The sequence below is a fragment of the Chiloscyllium plagiosum genome, chromosome 19 (genome assembly GCF_004010195.1).
Source record: "Chiloscyllium plagiosum isolate BGI_BamShark_2017 chromosome 19, ASM401019v2, whole genome shotgun sequence".
In the NCBI taxonomy this organism is placed as follows: domain Eukaryota; kingdom Metazoa; phylum Chordata; class Chondrichthyes; order Orectolobiformes; family Hemiscylliidae; genus Chiloscyllium; species Chiloscyllium plagiosum.
In genome coordinates, this window is record NC_057728.1 from 60331903 (window position 1) to 60356667 (window position 24765).

A 24765-nucleotide genomic window follows, 5' to 3' on the forward strand; every position below is an offset into this window, starting at 1 on the left:
CTCTGATCTCCAGCATCTGCAGTCCTCACTTTCTCCTCGAAAATTTTCCTTTGTGCCTTGGTAATGTAACTTCTTTATATGTTATCCTCCTCCCTGTTTGTACTGTTTCCAGTCAAGGGTTGCCAGATCATATTGACCAGCATTTCCTATTATTCAGGAGAGATGCAATTGTCCCTTTACAATTGATGCAAAACTCTTCAAAGTCATTTTCAAGCATTTTTAAAAATTACATCTTTTAAAAAGATTACTAATTTTTATTTCTTCTTTTGGATCAATGACTAATTAACTCAGAAAAGTAGATAAAATAAGATTTGCTCATTTAAAAATCTTCCCAAGTTTTAAAACCATTCTTTTCAGTTAATGCAGCCTTCCATAATTGCTTGGTATTATTTTCAGGTCTGGAAACATCTTCAATATTTGCACTATGCTAAAAGCAATGCAGAAATGTGTATAACTAATTTTAATTATTGGACCAGATCATTACAAGTAAGCTTTTTCCTCTTGAGCTAATTGAATTTCCCCTTTCATCATTTTACAAATTATTGATTGAATTTTATCCATATTATTTGTTTTTTGTGTTTTTGTTTTTCTTCACCATTTCTTATACCTCCCCATATCATAACATTCCATTAACCTGCTTCAAGATCTCTGCCAATATTGTTGACTTACAGGCTACTTGTACATGTGATAAGATGCTTTTATTTTGCTTTTTAAATACTCTTCTATATTGTCCTCCCTTAATGCTGTGCATCTGATTAACAACATGCTGCACAGGGAATTGAGTACATTACAGTGTGGTGACATTTGGGAGCAGTATCACCATGTGGCCTCACTTGCTTTATGAGCTTTTTATTTTTTTTTAATAAATAACTCTTGGACATTACCTGTTTTTCCTTTCCACAGGTATGCTGTTGCAGAATCAGATTGCAATTTGGCTATTGCGCTGGATAAATCCTTCTTGAAAGCATACCTTCGACGAGGTGCTGCTCGTATGAAACTAAAAAACTTTCAGGGTGCAAAAGACGGTTAGTGATTTTGAACAAATTTGATAAACATTGGAAGTGTCTTAAATAGTGAATAGAACAGGAAAAGCTTTAATCCTATGAGACCTGAAGTATTATTTGCTTTCTCTTTAAAACCACCATTCAGATTTTAATTTTCAGTTCATCATATTTATTAAAAAGCTGCACAGTCCTTAAACATTTTCATGCTTTTTCTACATGTAAGTTTATTTGTTTACTTCTAACACTTCAGACTTTGAAATGGTGCTAAACCTGGATGCACAAAACTTTGAAGCACAGAATGAACTCAGAAAAGTAAATGAGGTAAAAATTTAATTCATTCAAACTTTCCATCCACATTTCAAAGGCCTACTATTATGTATATTTGTTTTAAAAATAAATTAATTCTTGAAAAGATTGTATGTTTTTCTATTGAACACAGAGGAATGTTAAACTTATCAAATGAAAATTGGTACATTTGTGAACATGCATCTTTTGCCCCCATGAGGGTTTGTGATATTTTTAAAACATAGAGTGAAATTCGGATATTGCGCTTGAACATGTAGGGATTTGAGAGAACTGGATGTAAATTTCCCCATTGAGCTGGAAGGTTTATTTTCAGACGTTTTGTCACCATGCTAGATAACATCATCAGTGAGCCTCCGGTAAAACATTGGTGTTATGGTCCACTTTCTATTTATGTGTTTAGGTTTCCTTGGGTTGATGATGTCATTTCCTGTTCTTTTTCTCAGAGGGTGGTAGATGGGATCCAAATCAATGTGTTTGTTGATAGAGTTCCGATTGCAATGCCATGCTTCTAGGAATTCTCATGTGTGTCTCTGGCTAGGATGGATGCGTTTTGCCAGTCAAAGTGGTGTCCTTCCTTACCTGTATGTAAGGATACTAGTGAGAGTGGGTCATTTCTTTTTGTGGCTAGTTGATGTTCATGTATTCTGGTGGCTAGTTTTCTCCCTATTTGTTCAATGTATTGTTTGTTACAGTTCTCGCAAGGTATTTTGTAAATGACGTTCTTATTGCTTGTGGTCTGTATAGGGTATTCTTAAGTTCCTTAGCTGCTGTTTTAGCCTGTAGTGGGTTTGTGGGTTATCATGTTGCCAAGAGGTCTGAGTAGTCTGGTGGTTGTTTCTGAGATGTCTTTGATGTAGGGGAGAGTAGATAGGGTTTCTGGATGCCTTTTTGACTGCTTGTTTGGGTTTGTTGCTGAGAACTCAGCGGATTGTATTCATTGGGTACCCGTTCTTTTTGAATATGCTGTATAGATTATTCTCCTCTGCTCTTCATAGTTCCTGTGTGCTGCAGTGTGTGGTGGCTTGTTGAAATAATGTTCTAATGCAGCTTCGTTTGTGGGTGTTGGGGTGATCGCTTCTGTAGTTCAGTATTTGGTCCGTACCTGTTCTTTTCCTGTAGACGCTGGTTTGAAGTTCCCCATTGACTGTTCGCTCTTCTGTGCCGTCTAGGAATGGCAGTTTGTTGTGGTTTTTCTCCTCTTTTGTGAATTTTATGCCTGTAAGGATATTATTGATGGTCATGATGGTATCCTCTAATTTGTTTCATTTAGTGACGACAAAGGTGTCAACCACATAGCAGACCCAAAGTTTGGGTTGGATGTTGGGCAGAGCTGCTTGTTCGAGTCTCTGCATTACTGCTTCTGCTAAGTACGCTGATATTGGAGATCCCGAGGGTGTTCAGTTGGTTTGTCTGTAGGTCTTGTTATTGAAAGTGAAGTGAGTGGTAATGCATAGGTCCATTAGCTTGACCATGTTGTCCTTGCTGATGAAGTTGGTGGTGTTTGGTGTATGTGTCTTCTCATAGTGTAGTCAGTGTTTCTTTGGCTATGTTGATGTTCATGGATGTGAACAGGACTGTTTCATTAAAGGTGTATTTTGGGTAATCCGTAGAAGCGTGTTGTGTTGGATCCATCTGATTTCGTTTTTTGGAAGTCTGCCTTGTTTAATTCTCCAGATTTCTTAAGTTTTTTCAGGCTGTGATTCAGTCCTCCTAGTTGTAGGATTGGGTCTATCACCACCTGTTAGGAAGTGTCAGTATTTGAGAGAACAACCGGGAATGGAGAAGTAATAGCTTGAAAGTTGGATAAGCTGTAATTAGGTAAAGGAACTTTAGTTGAGTGATGGAAATGGGCTGAATGCATCACTGCAGAAATGTCAATCCCGCAGAGCTTTTCTTGCTAACATTAGGTTGTTTATGTCACAAACTAGTCGAGCAACAGCCAAATGTAGTCAGGCTTATAGAATCATAACATACAGAGAATATTCCAGACAACACCATCACCATCCATTGACAGGACAACCCATCAGAGGTCTCAGCACACTAGTGAACACTTCAGATGGAATTGCTGTGGGAATTCTCAACATTTAGTTCTGGTCCCCATGAAGTCTGGTGGAGCCAGGTCAAACATAAATAAGTTAGCTTGCTGATTACCACCTAACTCCCTTCCTCCCTTTAGAAGAATCAGTTCACTAAGTTGAACACTACCTGGAAGACACACTGAGGGTGCTAAAGTACAGAATATTCTTGAAGTGGGAGACTTCAGTCTTCATCACCAAGTTTGGCTCAGTAGCACCACTGTTAACCGAGCCAGCTGAGTCCTAAAGGGCATAGCGTCTAGACTGGGCATATGCGAGATGGGGAACGAACCAATAAGTGGAAAAAAATTTACACAGTTTTGTTCTTACCAGTGTACCTGCAGCAGATGCATCAATTGGAGACTACTGTTGGAAATGACCACTCGTGGAGATGAAGTATTGCTTCAGATTGAGGAGGCCATTCACTTATTGTGTAACTCCCCCGCAGAGATGAATAGTCTCGATTGTGAACAGATGTTGCAACTTCAGACCCAAGAGGCTTTGTGGGACATTAGCAGTACAATTGTGTTCATAGCTTGGCATGTTCTCCACTCCAGAATTACCACCAAGCCAGAAGATGCATTCGCTTGCCTTCATTGCTCAGACCTTTGAGTACAGGAGTTGGGAAGTCATGTTGAGGCCGTACAGGACACTGGTGAGGTCTGTTGTGAAGTATTGTGTGCCGTTCAAATTGCCCTCTTAAATAAAGGGTAGTATTAAACTAGAGAGGGTTCAGAAAAGATTTACCAGGATGCTGCCTGGAATGAAGCATTTGAGTTATAAAAACAAGCTGGAAAGGCTGGGACTTTTTTCACTGGATTTCAGGGGTTTGATGGGAGACATTATAGAAGTTTATAAAATAATGAGGTGCATAGATAAGGTGAATTGCAAAGATCTTTTCCCTTAGGTGGGGGGGAAGTTCAAAAGTAGGGGGCATATTTTTAAGGTGAGAGGAGAAAGATTTAAAAAGGACATGAGAGGCAACTTTTTCTCACTGTGTGGTTAGTGTGTGGAATAAACTACCAGAGAAAGTGATGGGTGCAGGTACAGTTACAAGACATTTGAAAGCTACTTGGATAAGTACATGAATCGGAAACGTTTGGAGGCAAATGGGCCATGTGCAGGCAGGTGCAACTAGTTTAGTTTGGGAACATGGTCAACATGGATTAGTTGGACTGAAGGGTCTGTTTCCAAGCTTTATGATTCCATGATCAACATTGATTCAGTGAAGCATGCAGGACGGCATGCTAGGAGCAGGGTCAATCATATCGAACAGTGAATTGCCAACTCTGCGAAGCTAAAAACAAAGGATTACTTGCATGCCATTCAGCAGAATGTGATAAACAAATCGAAGCAATTCCATAGCCAACAAATTGGATCTAAGCTCTGCAGTCCTGCTGTGTCCAGTCATGAATAGTCATGGACGATTAAACAAATCGCTGAAGGAGGAAGCTCCACAAATATCCCCATCTTCATTGATGGGAGATCCTGGCACATCAGTGGCAATAGAGACACTGAAACGTTTTTAACCATCTTCAGCTGGAAATGCAAATTGAACGATAAATTTCTGATTGAAAATTTTTTTCAAACCACACTCCCACCTTTTTATGAGGCACATTACTTTGCTTTTTCCATTTTTACACTTACGATTTCACCATGAAAAGTTTCAACTTCGCTCCAATCCTAAACATTACTTGGCACCGACATGTACAGTTTTTAATTGGAAACTGAATGATGATTAGGAAGGAGGGCAAATATCATTTTCCATGTTTTTCTCCCTAATATAAGATATCTAATAAGTAATTCCGCAGCACACCTCCTGTTTTCTGGGATGACATTAGCTCATCTGGCATAGCCAGAAAATTGAGGATTTGGGCTGTTCTGCCTAGGGTCTTCTGGATACTGTTTATGGGCGAAAGTGAGTAATGCTGGAGATTAGCATCGAGAGTGTGTTGCTGGAAAAGCACAGCAGCTTTTCCAGCTGCATACAGCAACTAAGGAGCAGGAAAATCGAAGTTTCAGGCAAAAGGACTAATGAAGAGCTTTTGCCTGAAACGTCGATTTTCCTGCTCCTCGGATGCTGCCTGACCTGTTGTGCATTTCCTACGCAACACTCTTGACTGGATACTGCTTATATCCGCTGGAGGATATCTGGAACTTACAAAATGTTTTAATAGTTGCCCGTAGTGTTGTTGAGATTCCACTTTAAGAAATACAAGTAAATTCTGGCAAAGTAATTGGGCCACATTGGTAAGCTAGTAACGTCAAAGCTGCGGTGAAAAACTTAAGTTGTAAAGGTCACCAATAATCACTTTTTGCAATATCCAAAATAGTTCCCTAGTAGCTTATCCATATGTGTATGCTGAAAAAAGACAAAGTTGCTGTAATTCAGCAGGATCATTGGGCTGCTCTCTCATCAGAGAGAGATGACTGGTGGTAGTTCAATCTGTGGGTGAGGGGAGAGGTTGAGAACGAGAGTTTTTCATGGTAACCTCAGCCGGTGCAGGAATTGAACGCGCATTTTTGGCATCACTGTACATCGCAAACCAGCAGTCAACAAACTGAAATCATTGATCTCCAATAATGGATGGGTGATAACCATGCGCACAGACCAAATGAGTTTGTGTCAACTATTTTCCTTTCATTGTGGTAGCTTTAAATAGACTTAACAACCCTCAGCCCTCACTTGAATCATCCTTTCTTTCCCTCATGTATTAAGTGTGCATTTATAATGTTTGCACGTTTTTTTTAAAGTTAGCCTTTTTATGCAAATTGATTAATGTATTTACTTGTCTTGTCAGGCTCTTGTACCAGATCAGAATCAATCAAGCAAAGATGAACAAATGGATACCAGTGATGAAAAGAAGCTGACTGAGGCCCAAGCAAAACAGGAGGCAATTTTTGAGAAAGACTTGGTATGTCTGTGACAAGTAATCAAGACATTCAAAATGTTAGTCAGAAACTGATAAAAAAATTTGTGTTAACTTGTGAAGCATGGATTTTGCTGCATTTTGTTGTGGACTACCTAGCTCAGAAATGCTAAATATTTCCAGCATTTTGTTTCATGTCATGGAGCATCTATGGAGAGAACAGTTAATGTTTCAAGTTGATGACACTTCAGCTAGACCACACTTGGCTATAGCTTCATCTAATGTCCACTGTGGACCAGTTCTAGGCTCAAGGGAAGAAGATTGGATTTGATCTCAGTCATGGGGAAGACAGTGCTGTGGACTGTTCATGATGCTTTCCCAGAGGTAGCTAGCTTTGAAGCAAGGTTCATGTTAGCTTCAGGCATCAAATTACATGGTACTTAGTTCCACTGGACTACCCTTAATGTGTGCATGGACCCTATCAAATTTTAATGAGTCTTGATCTACTATAACACGAGTCATAATTGTAGTTGTAGCAAAGCTATTAAAACAATTAATAGCATCCTTAGGAAGTGTCAACTAGTGCATAAATCCCTGAAAGTTGCCACCCAGGTTGATAGGGTTGTAAGAAGACATATGGTGTGTTAGTGTTTATTGGTAGGGGGATTGAGTTTCGGAGCCATGAGGTCATGCCTCAGCTTACAAGACGCTGGTAAGGCCGCAGACCTGGAGTGTTGCATGCAGTTTTGATCACCGCATTATAGGAAGGATGTGGAAGCTTTGGAAAAGGTTCAGAGGGGATTTACTAGGATGTTGCCTGGTATGGAAGGAAGATCTTATGAGGAAAGGCTGAGGGAACTGAGGCTGTTTTCATTAGAGAAGAAGGTTGAGAGGTGACTTAATCGAGACATATAAGATAATCAGAGGGTTAGATAGGGTGGACAGTGAGAGCCTTTTTTCTCAGATGGTGAAGGCTAACACAAGGGGACATAGCTTTAAATTGAGGGGTGATAGATTTAGGACAGATATCAGGGGTAGTTTCTTTACTCAGAGTAGTAGGGATGTGAAATAGCCTGTATGTAACAGTAGTGGACTCGCTGATGTTAAGGGCATTTGAATAGGCATTGGACGTACATTTGGATAATAATGGAACTGTGTAGGTTAGATGGGCATCAGATTATTTTCACAACATCGAGGGCTGCAGGGCCTGTACTGTGCTCTTATGTTCTATTGTATGATGTTGATTTGGCCTGATGTACATTCTGTTCATTCCCATTGGTAAAAATTGATCTTTGAAGTTTTTGTAGTTTTCAGTTTTGTTTTATAGTTTTTGAATCCTTTCATTGACAGGGCAATGAGTTCTTTAAAGAAGGAAAGTATTTGGAAGCAATTGAATGCTATACTAGAGGGATGGCAGCAGATGGCACCAATGCACTTTTACCTGCCAACAGGGCCATGGCTTACCTTAAGCTTGAGAAGTAAGTTTTTTTGAAGGTGCACAATATTGCTGAATTTTAATTATGTGTCAAATAAATATATTTTATTAACAGCAATAGCATTTATGTAGATGAGGTCATGAAAACAATTTAAGCACGCTGCTTATTTGTAATATTAAGTTGTGTTAATAACCTGGTACTATTGCCGTGACTCACTGTAGTCATGCATTGGAAATCAAGCTCCACACTGTCACAAATGTGAAAATTGATTAAACCACAGAATTGTACAACTTTATCAAACTGTCTAATTCAGCTCAAAATAATATACACAAGGATTTTTTCCATTAACAAGGAACTAACAATTTACTGTAATTAAACCTTTTTAAGCAATAGCAAAAAAAAGGCAAGTTGATCTGATAATCTAAAACTGCACGCCTTTCTTAAACTTCCCATTGACATACAAACAGACACACAAAGCGATGAAAGCAAATATTGTGAGTGATGAATGGGGAAAGAACAGTCAGAAACACTATTCTGGCAACAGCCCAGATCACAGACATCAATGAGTTGTTTTCTTTTGATACTGTTTCAACTCCATCAGAATCTTTACCAATGGTGAGAGGTGTGGGAACACGGTCACTAAGTCTTTCATTCACTGGCTGAGGATTCACCTTTTCAGTGCCTTTGAAGATTTTTTTTTTACCCTTTCCCTTTCAACAGGAAATTGCAGAGGGAACACCTCAGGTGAGGGACAGCAACTAGCTATTAAGTATTTTCTCTTAGTTCCCTTGGAGGAGATAGATAGATGGTACGTTCTCTTCATAGCCTGGACATTTCTATTGCATTGTCCACATCCAAGGCTACTGTCCAGGAACCAGTCAAGTGCTTGTTACTATGATGAGCCTTCCTTAACTGACAATAGCTGGCTGTGGTTTAAAAAAATACAAATTAAAAGACCATGCGGGAAAAATTCCTCCGGACACACACAGGCAGTTCTGTTTGGATTGCTTCCTCACTGCTTGAAAAGGGCAACATTGTAGATGCAGCTCACAATGTGTTCCAGTAACCTGTCTTTAATACAGTAAACTTTCTCTTGGTCTATTAGTTTAAAGCAGTATTCTTTTTCACTTTTTGTCCATAGTCTGAAAGCAAAGTGGTCTTTACATTATATTCCAGTCAAGTCTTGAATGATTATTAATAGATATTTCTTTAAGTATGTTTTAAGCATATGCATAAATCAGCACACGCATCTCTGAGCCAGTTTAATTTCTTTGTATAAGTTGCAATTGGAGTTGGTAGTTTGGGAGAAAATAGTTTGGGTGTTGGTGTTGGACTGGAGTAGACAAATTAAAAATTACACAACACCAAGTTATAGTCCAACAGGCTTATTTGGAACTACAAGCTTTTAGAGCACTGCTGCTTAGTCAGATATAGTCAGGTAAACTATAACCTGGTGTTGTGTGATTTTTAACTGGGAGAAGATACAGAAAATGGAAAGCATGTTCTGTGTCTAAATTAGAACTTAAATGAGTTCTACTCCCTCAAATGGGCCCAACTTGCCCATGTTTTGATTTGGAATTCAAATAATAATCATTATTCCAAGCAAGGTAAGATTTTAATCATAAAACATGTACCATTACAATTGTTGATATTGTAAGCCAAAGGCAGATTTTAATACCCTCCCCTGAGATGGCTTTGGAAGTGGAAAGACATTTAATCAGATGGGTTCTATAAGGTGGGACCGTGTTGCCTTTCTGTCTTGGCACTGACTAGGTCTGGGACGAGAAATTGTAGAAGATAGTAAATGTCTCTTTAAGAGCCTTCTCCTGCAGCCACTGATATTCAATTAGTAATGGATGGGATACTCACCAGCTGATGAATTTGCAAAGGAAAACCTTGTGTGAGGACAACATCTTTGTACTTTTCTTCATTTTTGCACCATGAACCAAATGGGAAAAGGATACTATTTATGCCAAAAAAACTGTGTAAAGAAATATTGCAGTTTTAATACGAGTTACTGAAATTATTTGTGTTGTATTTTAACTTTTTTGTTGTGTTCAAGCAGTTGTAGGGGACTGGTTACAGGACTCATCTGCTGTGAGCATGTGTATGTATTCAGGACAGTTTTGCTCAGAGACAACCTTTTGAATGATTTTTCAATCAGAACCATGTGTAGGTCAGGAGTCATCAACATGACAGGTTTCTGAGCAGATGGGCAGCCTTTCGGTGAAGAATACAGGGTCAGAAAGCCTTCAGAATCTGAAAAGACAGCCTCTCTACACTCAGTCACCATTTGCCTTTCAACTGGTGACTGAGATTGAACCACTGGTGTGCCAACTCCCCTGTGTCTGCAGTAAAGAACTGAAAGTACTTGGAAAGAAGAAGAGGAGATCGGAAGGACGCAGGAGGAGGTCTGCATTACTTAGCAGGCACTTTGCCTGACTGAGAGATCCACTGAAAGCCAACGCCTGTCTTTGAGGCTGAATCCTTTCTCTCCACTCAGCCTGATGGCTCCATCTTGCCCTCACCTTTGCATTGGGACCACTTGGTGATTTCACTTTTTAAAATTTTCTATAGTAATATTCAAATAAAATGGCAAAACCTACTTGAAATAAGAAGGTAAGTTTCATTTTAAATAATGGGTAACACCAAAAATGCATCTTGCATAGTCACATCATTTCTGGCAAGAAAATTGCACCATGTGCAATCTCAACAGTCATTTTATCTTTGCCTCCATTGTGTAGCATTTATTACTTCCCAGTGTGAATTTCCCAGATACTCAGGTGATGCCCAAACAGTACAGCCCTGCAGACCTTACTTAGCTAGGTTCACAACAGTCATGATTGAGTGGCATGGCGGCTCAGTGGTTAGTACTGCTGCCTCACAACGCCAGGGACCCATGTTCGATTCTACCTTCGGGCAACTGTCTGTGTGGAGTTTGCACATTCTCCCTGTGACCACCTGGGTTTCACCAGGTATTCTGGGTTTTCGCATAATCCAAAGATGTGCAGGTTAAGTGGATTGGCCATTGTAAATTGTCTGCAGTGTCCAGGATGTGCAGGTTGGGTGGATTAGCCATGGGAAATGTGGGCTTATGGGGATAGGGTGGGGATCTGGGTCTGGGTGGGATGAGCTTCAGAAGGTCAGTGTACACTTAATGGGCCAAATTACTTCTTTCTGTGCTGTAGAGATTTTATGATTCCATGATGACCGAAATCCTCAGAGACTCCTTCTCTGATCTCTTTAAATTATTTGGCTTTGGCCAAATTATAACAGCAACATTGTCCCATCCCACTTCCTGTTGTTCATGCCTTTGGCTCTTTCCTTTCCAACAAAGTCCTTGTGCCATTTTCAAAGTTTACTTTCTGCTTTTCACTAGGTCTTCTCTGAACAGCTTCTTGAGATCAGGGATATTTCAGTCTCACAGTTAACTGTCTCTTTCCCATTTGCCTGTTGCCAGTCACCCCCAGAGCAACCACAGATCACATAAACACTTCGGTATGATATGATTAAATTTCTGAGGAAGGCTAATTGTCCCTCCTTTCAGTAATGAACAAAGTTACATTTAGGTCTTAAAAGGGCAGTAAGCACCTAGAACATCACAGAGCGAACAAACCCTGATAAATACTGAAATGGCCTGCCTTAGCAAATGCAGCATGTCCTTAATGTAAAGTTAATGAAAGCAGTATGTTTTAAAACATAGTTGTTGATGACTGTTCTGAAGCAGTTATAAATATTTTAGATTTGCAGAGGCAGAAGCTGACTGCAGCCGGGCTATCTCACTGGATAATACTTACTCCAAGGCATTTGCACGAAGGGGAACTGCTAAAATGTGCCTAGGGAAGATGAAGGAAGCAAAAGAAGGTGAGATTACTAAAAACCTTGCAGGGCAGAATCTTGTTTTATTTGTTGGAGAAAAGTGTGTGGCGTTTGTAACTTTATTTATTTTCTTGTACAGGAGGTTGTCAAAGGGCCTATCTTACATTGTATCTAAGGGTAGTGCAATGGGAATAGGAGATAATAATCAGAAGAAGATAGGTGCTTTGAAATAAATGCTGTTACACTGCACCAGTTCTCATTTGGTATTACTTTGAGACTAATTGAAACTGACTTTATGCTTCCATGCTCTCTCAGCTGTCAAGCGTGGACTGATGTCTACAGAATGACATATGCACAGTGCACATCTTGCCAAAGCCTAAATGCTCATGATATTTTTGAGCTGAATATCCTCCTACATATCCATTAGCAGTCATACTTTTTTTGCTGTTAATATGTTTCTCTTAACGTGTCTGAGCTCTCCATGAAATAACCTAAGACCATCAATTTATAATTGTAAATCATGATAAGTCATTCAAGGATGATTATTTTGCTCCTTTCATACAACTAGCTTAAAATCTGCCCCTTATTTTATAAACATAATATACTCCGCCTGGTTGCAACTATAATTTTCTGTTGTGTTCACTGTTAACACCTCTAAATCTCAAGTTCCTAATGATTTTATTATTTTTTCATGATCACTTTCTCAGATGTTAGTAGCATTTTGTTGTTATTTTGCTTTGTGAGTTTTGTTTCAATTTATTCATTAATATTTAGTTCATTAATAATTGATGAAGTACTTCTTTGTGAAGAATGGGAGTCAGTTAGCTGAGTTGGCTCGAGATAACACCATTGTTATGAGCTCAGTCCCTGAATCAGCTGCAGTCGTTTCTGGAGGCTTGTCCTCCTCACTTTGGTCCAAGTTTAGAGAGTGGTGCCCTCGAGTTATTATAACTTGGAGAGAGATACCTATGCACAGACGTAGATTATTCAGTCCATCATATCTGCGCTGGCACACCTTATTAGCATGTATTGGCATCTTATTTAAATGAACAAAAGATTTATGCCCTTTACATTTTTTTTTGTATACCAATAATGTTGACAGTTTATTCTTGCATTGTCTTTTCCCTCATGTTAGATTTTGAAATGGTGCTGTTGCTGGAACCAGGAAACAAACAAGCTTCAACTGAACTTGCAAAAATAAACAAAGTAAGTATGGGCGTATCGTTGTTACATGGGAGAATAAAATCACTTCAAGAGAGCAGTTTGCAAACCTATACCTGTTACTGTAAAATAAGGAGCAATATGAATCTATTGAGTACATTGGGAATTCAGTAAAACAGAATTTTACATTCCCAAGTACGTTTGTGGGTGGGGTGGGACATGGGGCGCTATAAATTGTCATGAGCACCTTTTCTGGTACCTGTCCAGCCACCCCACTCCTCTGCACATTTACGTACAGTAGTGAAGGTTTCAGACTACCTGCCCACTGTTGTGCTAATTGTGACCCTGAAGTGTTTGGTTCATAGCCGCTCCCTGCTTCTGCCACTATTTCATCAGCTGAGGCTGTTGTATTGGAAATCAACCTATTAATTCTGCTAAATTGCTTTCTCCATCCTGCCCATCATCACTGAAAGCTTGCAAACTGCCCTTGGTGAGATCACCATTCCTCCAATTTGTCAGTGGCACAATCTGGACCAAATATGGCCAGCAGTTCTTGAAGGTGGCACTTCCTCATATGGGAGCAGAAGCCTTGCCTTGAGATACTTATAGCCCAGTACACATTAAACCACAGCAGGGACTGAGTGGGAGAAAAATCTGTTTTGTTTCTGTCCACAGCACCCACTGGCCTGATGTAAAGTCCCACTTAAAGGAAAAGCATCACTCTTGTCCATTCCTTCACAGTATGTTAAGATAGTTGTCTGGGGAATGCATACTTCTGATATACAGACAGTCATATCAAGTTAAAACTGCTTCATCAGATTAGAAATAGGATGCTCAATTAAAATTAATACAGACAAACAGGAAAAAAGATTAAACACAGTGAACAGATAGAAACTCTTCAGAATTCCTCTGACCTAATATCTCATGTGGATCAATGTCATATTTTGTTCTATTATGCTCTACTTTACGTACTCCAGGATATTTAATAATGTTACATAAATGTGAGATGTTAATTGGTGAAAATAGAGTCATAGAGATGTACAGCATGGAAACAGACCCTTCGGTCCAATCTGTCCATGCCAACCAGATATCCCAACCCAATCTAGTCCCACCTGCCAGCACCTGGCCCATATCCGTCCAAACCCTTCCTATTCATATACCCATCCAAATGAAAGTGATAATGATCCAGTAAATTCATTAGGAACATGAGAAGATTAACTTTTTTCAGTGAACGTATGTTAATTTTCCTGGATTACCCAAGTTGACAGGTTGAGAGGTTGGTGTTCATTGATTGTCTTTCATGAATATTTTGGTGTTTGGTATTGTGTAGACTCGTGTAAGTTAGGTTAAGGAAAACAAAACTCCCAATAGAAAACTTAAGATCTAAATGTAATAGATTAAGAATTGTGTGAAAGCCGAATGATAACTACTCGATTAGCAATGCAGAAATTTGAATTTAAATCCATTTTAGCATGTTGTCAAGTTGAATGTGATAAATCTGATAAATAGTGGACCAATGCCAAAAATGGCTGAGAGAATTGTTGGGATTGTAGTAAAAATCAAACTGAGGTGTAAGGTGAATTTCAAATATTTACCTTCTATATTGAAGGAATTGGCTTTGCAAGGAGTTTCAACACAACAGACATCTTCAAAAAGCAACAAAGGTCAACGAATAATCAAACCAATTGATAAACCACCTCATTTGAGATCTACTGTAAGTTTTGAACCATCTAAGTTTATTATCAGCGGTGTTCATTGTTACTAGTCAATTATAGTTTATATATGCACATATTGCATGTATGTGGGCTAGCGTTTGGTGTTTATTCAACTTCTTTTAAATTGCATTTAATGTTTCATTTCTAGTTTAGTTAGTCAGAAGTATAAAGCATTCTGACACAATTTTCAGAGAAAATCTAAGTAAAATTACTCATAATTATAGAAAGCTAACATTGAAATAGTGCATTATTTTTAAACCCTTCGAAGCACATAATGATTTCCTTCCTTTTCCTAGCAGTTTTCTTCTGCTCTTGAAATGTAAGATTAGGTTTTGTTTATGCAAGCAGAAAAAGAGTTGAGATATATAAATAGTTTTAATTATGTTGCAATGCAAGTTAGCAAGAGAAAAATGCATAATAGTTTGTATTTCATTAATTTCTTTTGATTGCTAATTAAGGAGTGTTTTCCCTCCTCCGCTGCTATTCCAAAATCAGCAACAGCTAACTTTGGTACACTTGAATTCTTGTCTTTAACCCAAGGTCTACCATTGAAATTCCTAGTATTGCTCGTTCATGGGAAGTATACGTAGGCGGATAGCATTGTACTTGTCTGATTGTGTGAGGAGCCCATGCAGTATTACAGAATTATGCACATAGTCAGAAACACTGATTGCACTGCAAACCCCATAGTGCCAATTAATGATATATTTTTACAGAATGTGTCTTTCCTTTAAAAAAGTTTTCTAATTTCAGAATTGATATTTGTCGTGTGACATTAAGAATGTAAAATATTTGGGACTTTCTGCATTCATTAGACTGCCATTGATACCAAATCTTTCTCAACAATTCCCTCCTGGTCCAACTTGCTACAGAAGCTATCCAATGGACATTCTTCTATAAAAGCATTTTTCTCATTCAGTTCACAAATAAGCTCTCTTATTCCAATCTCTAATGTAAGGTTCCCTCAGATTTAGTTTCCAGATCACGCTCACTGTTTGTTTCACTCTTTCTGTAATTACTTCAGCAGTGTACTCTCCCTCCAGATTACTCATTGCACAAAATTAGGAACATAGAAATGGGAGTAGGCAATTCAGTCCCTCAAGCCCATTCCACTGTTCAGTGAAATTGTGGCTTAACTGCATATATCATTTAATACCTTTGCTAAACAAAAAAAAAATATCTGAATAAACTGAGGTAGATTCAACTACTGCTTGTGGAAGAGATTTCCAAACCTCTACTACCCTGTGTGTATACCCATTGCATCCTAATGTCCCTCCTGAATGAACTGGCCCTAATTCTCAGAGTATGTCCCCTAATTCTAGAACCAGTGAAAATAGTTTATCTACCCTGCTTTTTTCTATTTAGTATCTTGACAACTTTGATTGATCACCCCTTAGCCTTCTCAATTCTTGAGAATGCAGGCCTAATTTATACAATCTGCCTTCATAATTTAACCCTTGAAGTACAGGAATCATTGTACTCCCCCCTCAGGCCAGTTATTCTTTCCTAAACTGTGGTGCGCAGAGCAAGTGTCAGTGTCCAAGTGAGGTCTAACCAGGATATTGCATAACCACAACATCCTTGTACTCCAGTCATCTAGTTTTAAAGGCCAGCGTTCCATTAGCTTTCCATTATTTTCAGTACCTGTTCAACAAATACCTCTTTGGTGACCTAATGACATTTTTGGATTGCAGCACCTTCTGATCTTGCACCCTTGATTCTCTTCTGCAAGTGATAATTCCTCATTTATCACAAGACTAGAGATTCCCATTTGGAATGTAGAATTTAGTTCCAGAACAGAGCAACACTGACCAATTCATATTGTGGCCAAGTGTGACAGCTGTTCCACCACTGAATAGAGCCCAAGGATTTCTCAACCATGTCCTCTGGGGCGAGCCGATTCAATGCTCCCATAGGAAATTGAGCAACAACAGTGAATTTATCACTTCATAGGTTTAACAAAAGAAATATTGAGTCATAGAATCATAGAGATGTACAGCACAGAAACAGACCCTTTGGTCCAACTCATCCATGCCGACCACATATCCCAATCCAATCTAGTCCCACCTGCCAGCACCTGGCCCATATCCCTCCAAACCCTTCCTATTCATATACCTATCCAGATGCCTTTTAAATGTTGCAATTGTACTAGTCTCCACCACTTCCTCTGGCAGCTCATTCTATACACGTACCACCCTCTGCGTGAAAACGTTCCCCCTTAGGTCTCTCTCATATTTTTCCCCTCTCTCCCTAAACCTTTGCCGTCTAGTTCTAGACTCCACCATCCTAGGGAAAATACTTTGTCTGTTTACCCTGTCCATGCTTCCCATGATTTTATAAACCTCTATAAAGTCACCCCTCAGCCTCCGACATTCCAGGGAAAATAGCCCTAGCCTATTCAACCTCTCCCTGTAGGTCGAGTCCTCCACCCCTGGCAACATCCTTGTGAATCTTTTCTGAACCCTTTTGATATACTGTCTGTGCTACTGTTACTACGTAGTTAAGAAGTTCCGCAGAGACGAGAGATTAGAATTGTGCCTATCATGGTGAAATGTGTGATGGAAGTTTGCAATGTTGTTTGGGAACTTGTGTTATTAGGTAGAGGAAACAGTAGAGTTCTGTAAAGGTCTGACTTTTTTAAAAGGCAGAAGGTAATTTTGAACAGTAAGTTCAAAACAGCATGATCAAGAAGTTGTGTGATTTTAGTTAAATGACCAACAAGATGGCTGGGGTGATAATTGCGGAGATGTTTGCTGACTTGAGTTTTGCAACTGAGAGAGTGGGAGTCAGAAATCGATTCAAGCAGAGAGGTTTCTAAGAGCAGAAATGCTGTTAGTAGTAGTCTCTAAGCAGTTCTGAGAATTAGAAGTGAGGATGGAAGCAATCTCTACAAGCCGAAGTTGTGGGGCATCAGAGAGGAAGGCATCTACAAAATTGTTGAAGTCATGATGTGAAAGAACCTATGTTAATTCATGAGAGAGCAGAGTCAGCAATTTGTTTCAAGGTATTCTGGGGGAGAGAATGACTTGAAAATAGTATTGTTTTAATGCACAAAACTCTGTCCAAAAATAGCCAATTACCAAACTTGCTCCTGATCCGAATGTTTTGGCTTGGTGGTAGGGTTGCATGTCTGTAAGGATTTTGCTGGGGTAAAAATGATGAATCTTCCTTTCTAATGTCTGTAATAAAATCATCTTGATAGTTTTGTATAGTATAACATCATTTGTGTTTTGTCTTCCGTGTACTAAATGTTAGTTATTTTGTTAAAAGTACATTGGCAGCCTCTCATGAATATATTTATTGACTGATCTCCACAGTAAGCAAAATGAAAAATAAAGCAGGCTTCACTCTGGGATCTAATTTGTCCAGTATCACCGCCGCTGGAATTATCAGTGCTCGAGAGAGTTACTTTCACTTTGCTATGTGGCCTGTTTCAGTATGACAGTTAAAACAAAATTATTTTCATTGCTGTAGAGTTTATTCAGTTAAACAAATATTGTGCATTTTTACTCCTGATATTTGTCTGTAAATGCTTACATACTTTAAAGTTCCTTGGTAAACTCGATCAATGTCTTGGCATATCTAAAAGGTTAACATGTGAGCAATTGCGAAGTCTTGCACTTCGGAAAAAATAATACAGGGATGGACTATTTTCTAAATGGTGAGAAAATTTCTAAAGCCAAAGTACAAAGGGATCTGGGAATGCTAGTCTAGAACTCTCTAAAGGTTGGCTCGCAGGTCGAGTCCGTAGTTAGATTAGATTAGATTAGATTACACTACATTACATTACAGTGTGGAAACAGGCCCTTCGTCCACACCGACCCGCCGAAGCGCAACCCACCCATACCCTTACATTTACCCTTTACCTAACACTATGGGCAATTTAGCATGGCCAAATCACCTGATCTGCACATCTTTGGACTGTGGGAGGAAACCGGAGCATCCGGAGGAAACCCACGCAGACAAGGGGAGAACGTGCAGACTCCACACAGTCAGTCGCTTGAGGCGGGAATTGAACCCGGGTCTCAGGCGCTGTGAGGCAGCAGTGCTAACCACTATGCCACCGTGCCGCCCGCAAAGCAAGCAAATGTAATGTTGTCATTTATCTCAAGAGAGTTGGAATGTAAAAGCAGCAATGTGCTACTGAAACTTTATAAAGCTCTGGTTAGGCCCCATTTAGAATACTGTATCCAGTTTTGGATCCCACACCTCAGGAAGGATTTACTGGCACTGGAGCGTGTCCAGCAGAGATTCACACAAAAGATCTCTGGAATGGTAGGCCTAACATACGATGAACGACTGAGGATCCTGGGATTGTATTCATTAGAGTTCAGAAGGTTGAGGGGAGATCTATTAGAAACTTACAAGATAATGCATGGCTTAGAAAGGGTGGATGCTGGAAATTTATTTCCGGCAGGCGGGGATAGTAGGACCCGTGGACACAGCCTTAGAATTAGAGGGAGTCAATTTAGAATGGAAATTAAGAGGCATTTCTTCAGCCAGAGAGTGGTGGGCCTGTGGAATTCATTGCCACGGAGCGCAGTGGAGGCCGGGACGTTAAATGTCTTAGGCAGAGATTGATAAATTCTTAATCTCGCAAGGCATTAAGGGCTACGAGGAGAGTATGGGTAAGTAACATTGAAATGCCCGTCAGCCATGACTGAATGGTGGAGTGGGCTCAATGGACTGAATGGCCTTACTTTCACCCCTGTGTCTTATGGTCTAATGTCACATGTCTTACTGATATTCGTCTATGACTTGAATTTTGAAAGATCTCTCGCAACAATGGCAATCATAGAATTCCTACAGTGTGGAAACAGACTATTTGGCCCAAATGTCCACACCGACTCTCTGAAGAGTATCCCACCCAGCCCTGTTCCCTTGCCTTATTGCTGTACATTTACCCCTGACTCATGCACCTAATCTACATATCCCTGAACACTATAGTCAATTTAGCATGGCCAGTCCACCTAACCTGCGCATCTTTGGACTGTCAGGGGAAGCCGGTGCACCTAGAGAAAACCCACTCAGACACGGGGAGAATGTGCAAACTCCACACAGACAGTCGCCCGAGACCAGAATCGAACCCAAGTCCCTGGTGCTGTGAGGCTGCAGTGCTAACCACTGAGCCATCGTGCCACCTTAAGGAGTCTAAATTTATTGTTTAATGATCTTGTATCCCAAATTACAACAAAGAAAGACACTTACTATGAAAATCTGCAGAGCTTATTTGTTATGTTAAGTAATAGTCTGAAAGAGTTAATGGAGAAGTTGTATTACTTGCATCCTTTGGGTGCAGCCAATTAAATTGCTTATTAGCATTCATAGAAATCGGATGCGTTCTGTAATTATGCCTGATGTAAGTTATTTTTCTATCATGCAATTAATCAATTTATTAACTGAGGTGTAATACCTTTTCTGTTTGGAGCTCAGCCATTGATTGTAAAGCAGTCCTCGACCCAATACAGACAAACAGGGATTGGTGGCAATCTTTAAAACAACTCTTACCACTTACCACATAGGAGCAGAGGTGGCTGATACAATGACGTGTTGCTGGTGGCAATCTGAACAAATATCACATGGTCTTTTGTTGAAATGAATGTGAAAAGTGTGTGCCTCTGCTTGAAACTGCATGTTTGCTGTACGTGTTCACACAGATATATAGATAGTTCTACACATTGTAATTTTCTTATCTTTGTTTTGTAATACTGCTATCATAACAATTTGGGAATGGTAGGAAAGAGTTGATTTTTATTTGCTTTCAACCTTTACTGTGTGTGATTGCAGGAATTCAGTTGACATTTACAAACGCCAAGCAGCAGCAGGTGAATTGAACCTTACAAATCTGAACAACATTACTGCTGAGGAGTAGGGTCATCTCTAGATTTGAGTTTACTATCTAGGATACTGCTGTTTGTTGAAAAATGTAACCAAACAGCTGGCAAGGACAAGGTTATGTATGTCCTAGCCAATTGTTGACCGATTATGTGATCAACTAATAATTGCTACCTAGGCCCTTCTTGAGGAATAGTTGAGTTTTTTTTTAAATTGTTAATGGGATGTGGGTGTCCCTGACTGGACCAGCATTTATTGCATATTCTAATCAGGCTGAAGAAGCTGAAGGTAAGCTGCCTTCTTGACTGTTGTTGTCCTTTGGATGTTGGGACACCCACAATTCTGTTAGGATGGAAGTTCCATTGATTTGGGCTAGAGACTGTGATGGAATAGTGATATTGGTCCAAGTCAGAGAGACTGTGGCTCAGAGGTGAACTTGCAGGTAATGATGTTGCCATGCATCTGCTGTCCTTGTCCTTCTAGATAGTAAAAGCTGCAGGTTTGGAAGGTGCTGTCAAAGGAGCCAGAGTGAGTTGCTGAAGCGCATCTTGAATATAAAACACACAGCTGTCATTGTGTGTCCGTGTTGAAGGTGATGAATATTGAAGGTGATGAACGGGGTGTCTGTAAGGTGGGTTGTTTCACATTGGATAGTGTTGATTTATGAATGTCATTGGAGCTGCACTCAAATAATCCATTGCAGTCTTGATTGGTGCCTTATAAATGGTGGGCAGGCACTGGGGAGCCAGTAGGTGAGTTTCTTGTTAGAAAATTCCTAGCCTGACCAGCTGTTGATGGTGATAGTGTTTATATGGCTGGAAGATTTAGCAATGGTGACACCACTGAATGTTAAGAGCACATGGTTAGATTCCCTCTTGTTTACACTGGTCTGCCACCTCTAGTGTCAGTGTCATTTGCCACTTACCAGCTTAGACGTTGTCCATGTCTTGCTGCATATGTAACGGACTGTTATAGTGTCTGAGGAGTTGTGAATGCTGCCAATTATGTGCACTTGTCTGAAGTGTGGATGTTCATGACAGAATGATAGAATGAAGGTCATTGAAGTTGCTGAAGATGTTAGGACCTAGGGCACTAGCCTGAGGAACCGCTGCAGTAATGCCCTGAGATTTAGTTCGTTGACCTACAACAGCCACCTCTATTTTTTTTTGTGCTAGGTATGACTCTAACCAGTAGATGGTTTTTCCTCAATTCCTATTCAGTCCAGTTTTGCTAGAACTCCTTGATACCTAACTCAACTACTCACATTACTCTACTCTAGCATCACCTTTGAAATTTAGTTACTTTGTCTGTGTTTGGTCTAATGCTGTTATAAGATCTGGAGATGACCCCATGGCTGTATAGGCAGGTGGGACGAGTTTAGTTTGGGACTATGTTCGGCGTGGACTGGTTCGACCAAAGGGTCTGTTTCTGTACTGTATGACTATAAGACTGTGAGTGGCTCTGAACCATAGTATACACATTATTTACGAGGAGCTGGCCTATGGACAAACCCTTTGTTTACAAACCCTCTATTTACTTTGATGAGCAAGAATAGACTGTAATTAACTGGGTTGAATTTGTCTTGTCCAAAAAAATGTGACATACCTGTTTACCTTTTCTACATTGCTGGGTTGATGCCAGTGTTGACCCCACTCATGGAACAGCTTGCCTACATTCACAGCTGGTTCTGGGGTATAAGTCTTCATTTCTACCACCAGAATCAGAGCCTCGTATTCAGCATCTTCAACCTGTGCTTGATATCACAAGGAATGAGTCTTGTTAGCTGAAAACTAGCATCCATGATGGTGGAATGAGGCCAAAATGTGTCATCCACTCAGCACTTCTGGCTTAAGATCGTTACAGATGCTTCAGCCTTGTCTTTTGCAATGCTATGCTGTGCTCTGTTGTTGAGGATGAGGATGTGTGTCTCCTGCCTCCTGTTATTTGTTGAGTGATACACTGCATTTGTGAAAGCAAAATCTAATGTGAAGAGTAAGTGGAGAAAATGAAAAAGATGTATAATTATTGCAAGTTTCATTAGAGAAATTTGAAATGACATACTGCCTTTAAATGTGAATCAACCATGACTCAAACTGAGGCTAATATGTTTTAGAGTTTATTTTCCTGTAAGTTCATGAAAAAGAAGCTTTAGTGTTGTGTGAAGTTGAATTACTTTGTAGACAATATCACAAGGTTCCTTCTTTCTGCATTAGTAAGGGTGTTTGAACCTGGTACCATACATTTGAGAACTGGAAAATGAACATGTATATGCATTGGGGAGGGTGCAGAGCAGAGCATCCAGTCCCAAGGAATCTGGACTTAGATTTTTTTTTAAATTGAAAGAGGCTTCAGCTTTACATTGTAAAGATAGTGATTGAGTCTGACTTTTGGTGATGCACAGAAGACTGGGTACCTGGAACTTCTAACCCACAGGTCAGGTCACATCCCCTAAACCATAAGAACTCCAATGTTAAACATGATTTGGAGATGCTGGTGTTGGACTGGGGTGTAACAAAGTTAAAAATCACACAACACCAGGTTATAGTCCAACAGGTTTAATTGGAAGCACACTAGCTTTCAGAGCGCCGCTCCTTCTGAACCATCTGATGCAAGAGTGGCGCTCTGAAAGCTAGTGTGATTCCAATTAAACCTGTTGGACTATACCCTGGTGTTATGTGATTTTTCCAATGTTAAAGGCCTTTTACCATTAAGATAACAAGGGGGTATCTTCCAGAAACCTGAGTATCTTGTATCAATAGAGAGGAAGTAATCTTCTGTCTTATTATTGCAGGAAAAATGCTTTTTATTGCAAGTTCAGGTTAAATTCTTTTAATTTCTCTTAATATGTTTTGTGTATGTTCTTTTCAAGAAACCCCTTATAAGAGTTGCTATTGAAGAAGTTGAAGATACAATGATTAATACTAAGAAGGAAGCAGCAGCAGTCAGTTTCCCTTTTGATCTTGCAGCGAAAACACCAACTATGGTACCAGCAGTCGAAGAAACTAATAGAATTCAGGAGGAAAACACACCTGGTGACTGCTCTGTGCCAACTGTTGAAGCACCCAATGCCAAAATACTTAAAGTTGAAGAGAGGTATGTTGGCATTTATAAAAAAACTTTGATACAAGTGATAACTTTTTGAAGTCTTCAGCTCTTGCTAGAATTGAGTACAACAGGTAATCATCACCCTCTGTCCCCAGTTTATCATTCAACTGTCTTCCTGATGTTTGTCAAGAACGATAAATAGGTGGTTTTCAGGCAAGGGTGGCTCCTCATGAGAGGGAAAAGAAACAGATTTTAAAATTCCTTGTATAGAATGCAGTTTTCCCACAGAGGGTATTGATGGAACTTATAGTGTGAATTCCTTTAGTTTCCTGTTCTTTTAAAGTAACACATTCAGTTTAAAAATTTGAATTAAATTCACAAATGTGTATTAATATATTTTAGTACAGTGCTATAAGATGCAGATTTAAGCAAATGATAAGGATTCAGAGCATAATGAATGTAAATATTGTTGTGTACATTTGCATGTAATTTGTCTTAAAAATAGGGGTACGTATAATTTTCAGCAGAGGTTCTTTTCATTGATGATTATTCATTGTTTTTTTTAATGCAGCATTGTGTAATCCGAATGGTTTGCTTATTAGTATCTCTAAAACATAACCAAATAGAAGCACTACCTTTGCCAGTCTTCTCTTTGCATTTTGAAAAGGATAGTAATGTAGAGGCTGCTAAATTCTTTCCACCACCTGACTGACCCGGCTCTCTCCAGTTTTTGCCCTTGCCATGGTTTTGGAAGGATTTTCAGATTGATTGCTAACTTATTTTGGTATGTTGTCACAAAGCTGGTCCATACTCTTTTAAAAAGCTGTTCCTTTTCTCAAGGATACTGTGTCCTTGATTTTTTTTCAGAGGGGTCATAAAACAGCCCAGGCTCCGAATCGGCTGAAATGGTACAGAGATGGAAAGGGTGTTGGGAAGCCTTATATTGTTTATACATTAAAAAATTGGTCTTCAGGCCAAAATTTCTATGTTTTAGAAGTAACCTGTGTAATGAAAGGGGAGTGGTTAGTTCTGAAAGCTGAATTCTTGTTTTTAGTTCAGTTCAGCAGTTGTGTATGGGGGAAAGGCTGCGAAGTCAGTCAGTTGAGAGTAGAACTTCTCTCTTTCCTTCTGCCCTTTTAATCTCGACCTGTAAGCTTCTGTTTCATTTTTACTCTGTGTTTAAGGAGTTTGTTTATTAGGATTGTTGTATATTTTCAGAACAGCATAATTAAGTCTAGTTTGGATAGATTGAGCTCTGTGGGTATTCTATATTATGTTCTTTGTGTTTCATTCCGTAGTTTTGTGAATAAATTTTTGTTTGTTGTAAAACCTGGTTGTCAACCTAGCCAACGTACTCCGGGTAATTTTCACTATACACTTATCAAAACAAATAGCAAAGTTACGGTCTGGAGCTGCCTGCTTGAGAATGTTTTGAGTGGTCTGGCTGAGTCCATAGCAGATTGGGGGTTCTTTGCAGGATTTAACAGCGAGTGGTAGGT

General features: G+C 39.5%; 1 protein-coding gene across 1 annotated transcript in view; it reads left to right on the forward strand.

Annotated features, from left to right (window-relative positions):
• The window catches only part of rpap3 (RNA polymerase II associated protein 3), a 46929-nt gene that overhangs the window by 7132 nt on the left and 15032 nt on the right, over positions 1-24765 (forward strand). Inside the window, exons 2-9 of the mRNA XM_043708896.1 lie at positions 904-1025; positions 1255-1325; positions 6187-6300; positions 7606-7733; positions 11434-11555; positions 12646-12716; positions 14281-14385; positions 23091-23314. Of these exons, the coding sequence (XP_043564831.1) occupies positions 904-1025; positions 1255-1325; positions 6187-6300; positions 7606-7733; positions 11434-11555; positions 12646-12716; positions 14281-14385; positions 23091-23314 (957 nt within the window). The remainder of the gene's footprint in view (positions 1-903; positions 1026-1254; positions 1326-6186; positions 6301-7605; positions 7734-11433; positions 11556-12645; positions 12717-14280; positions 14386-23090; positions 23315-24765) is intronic.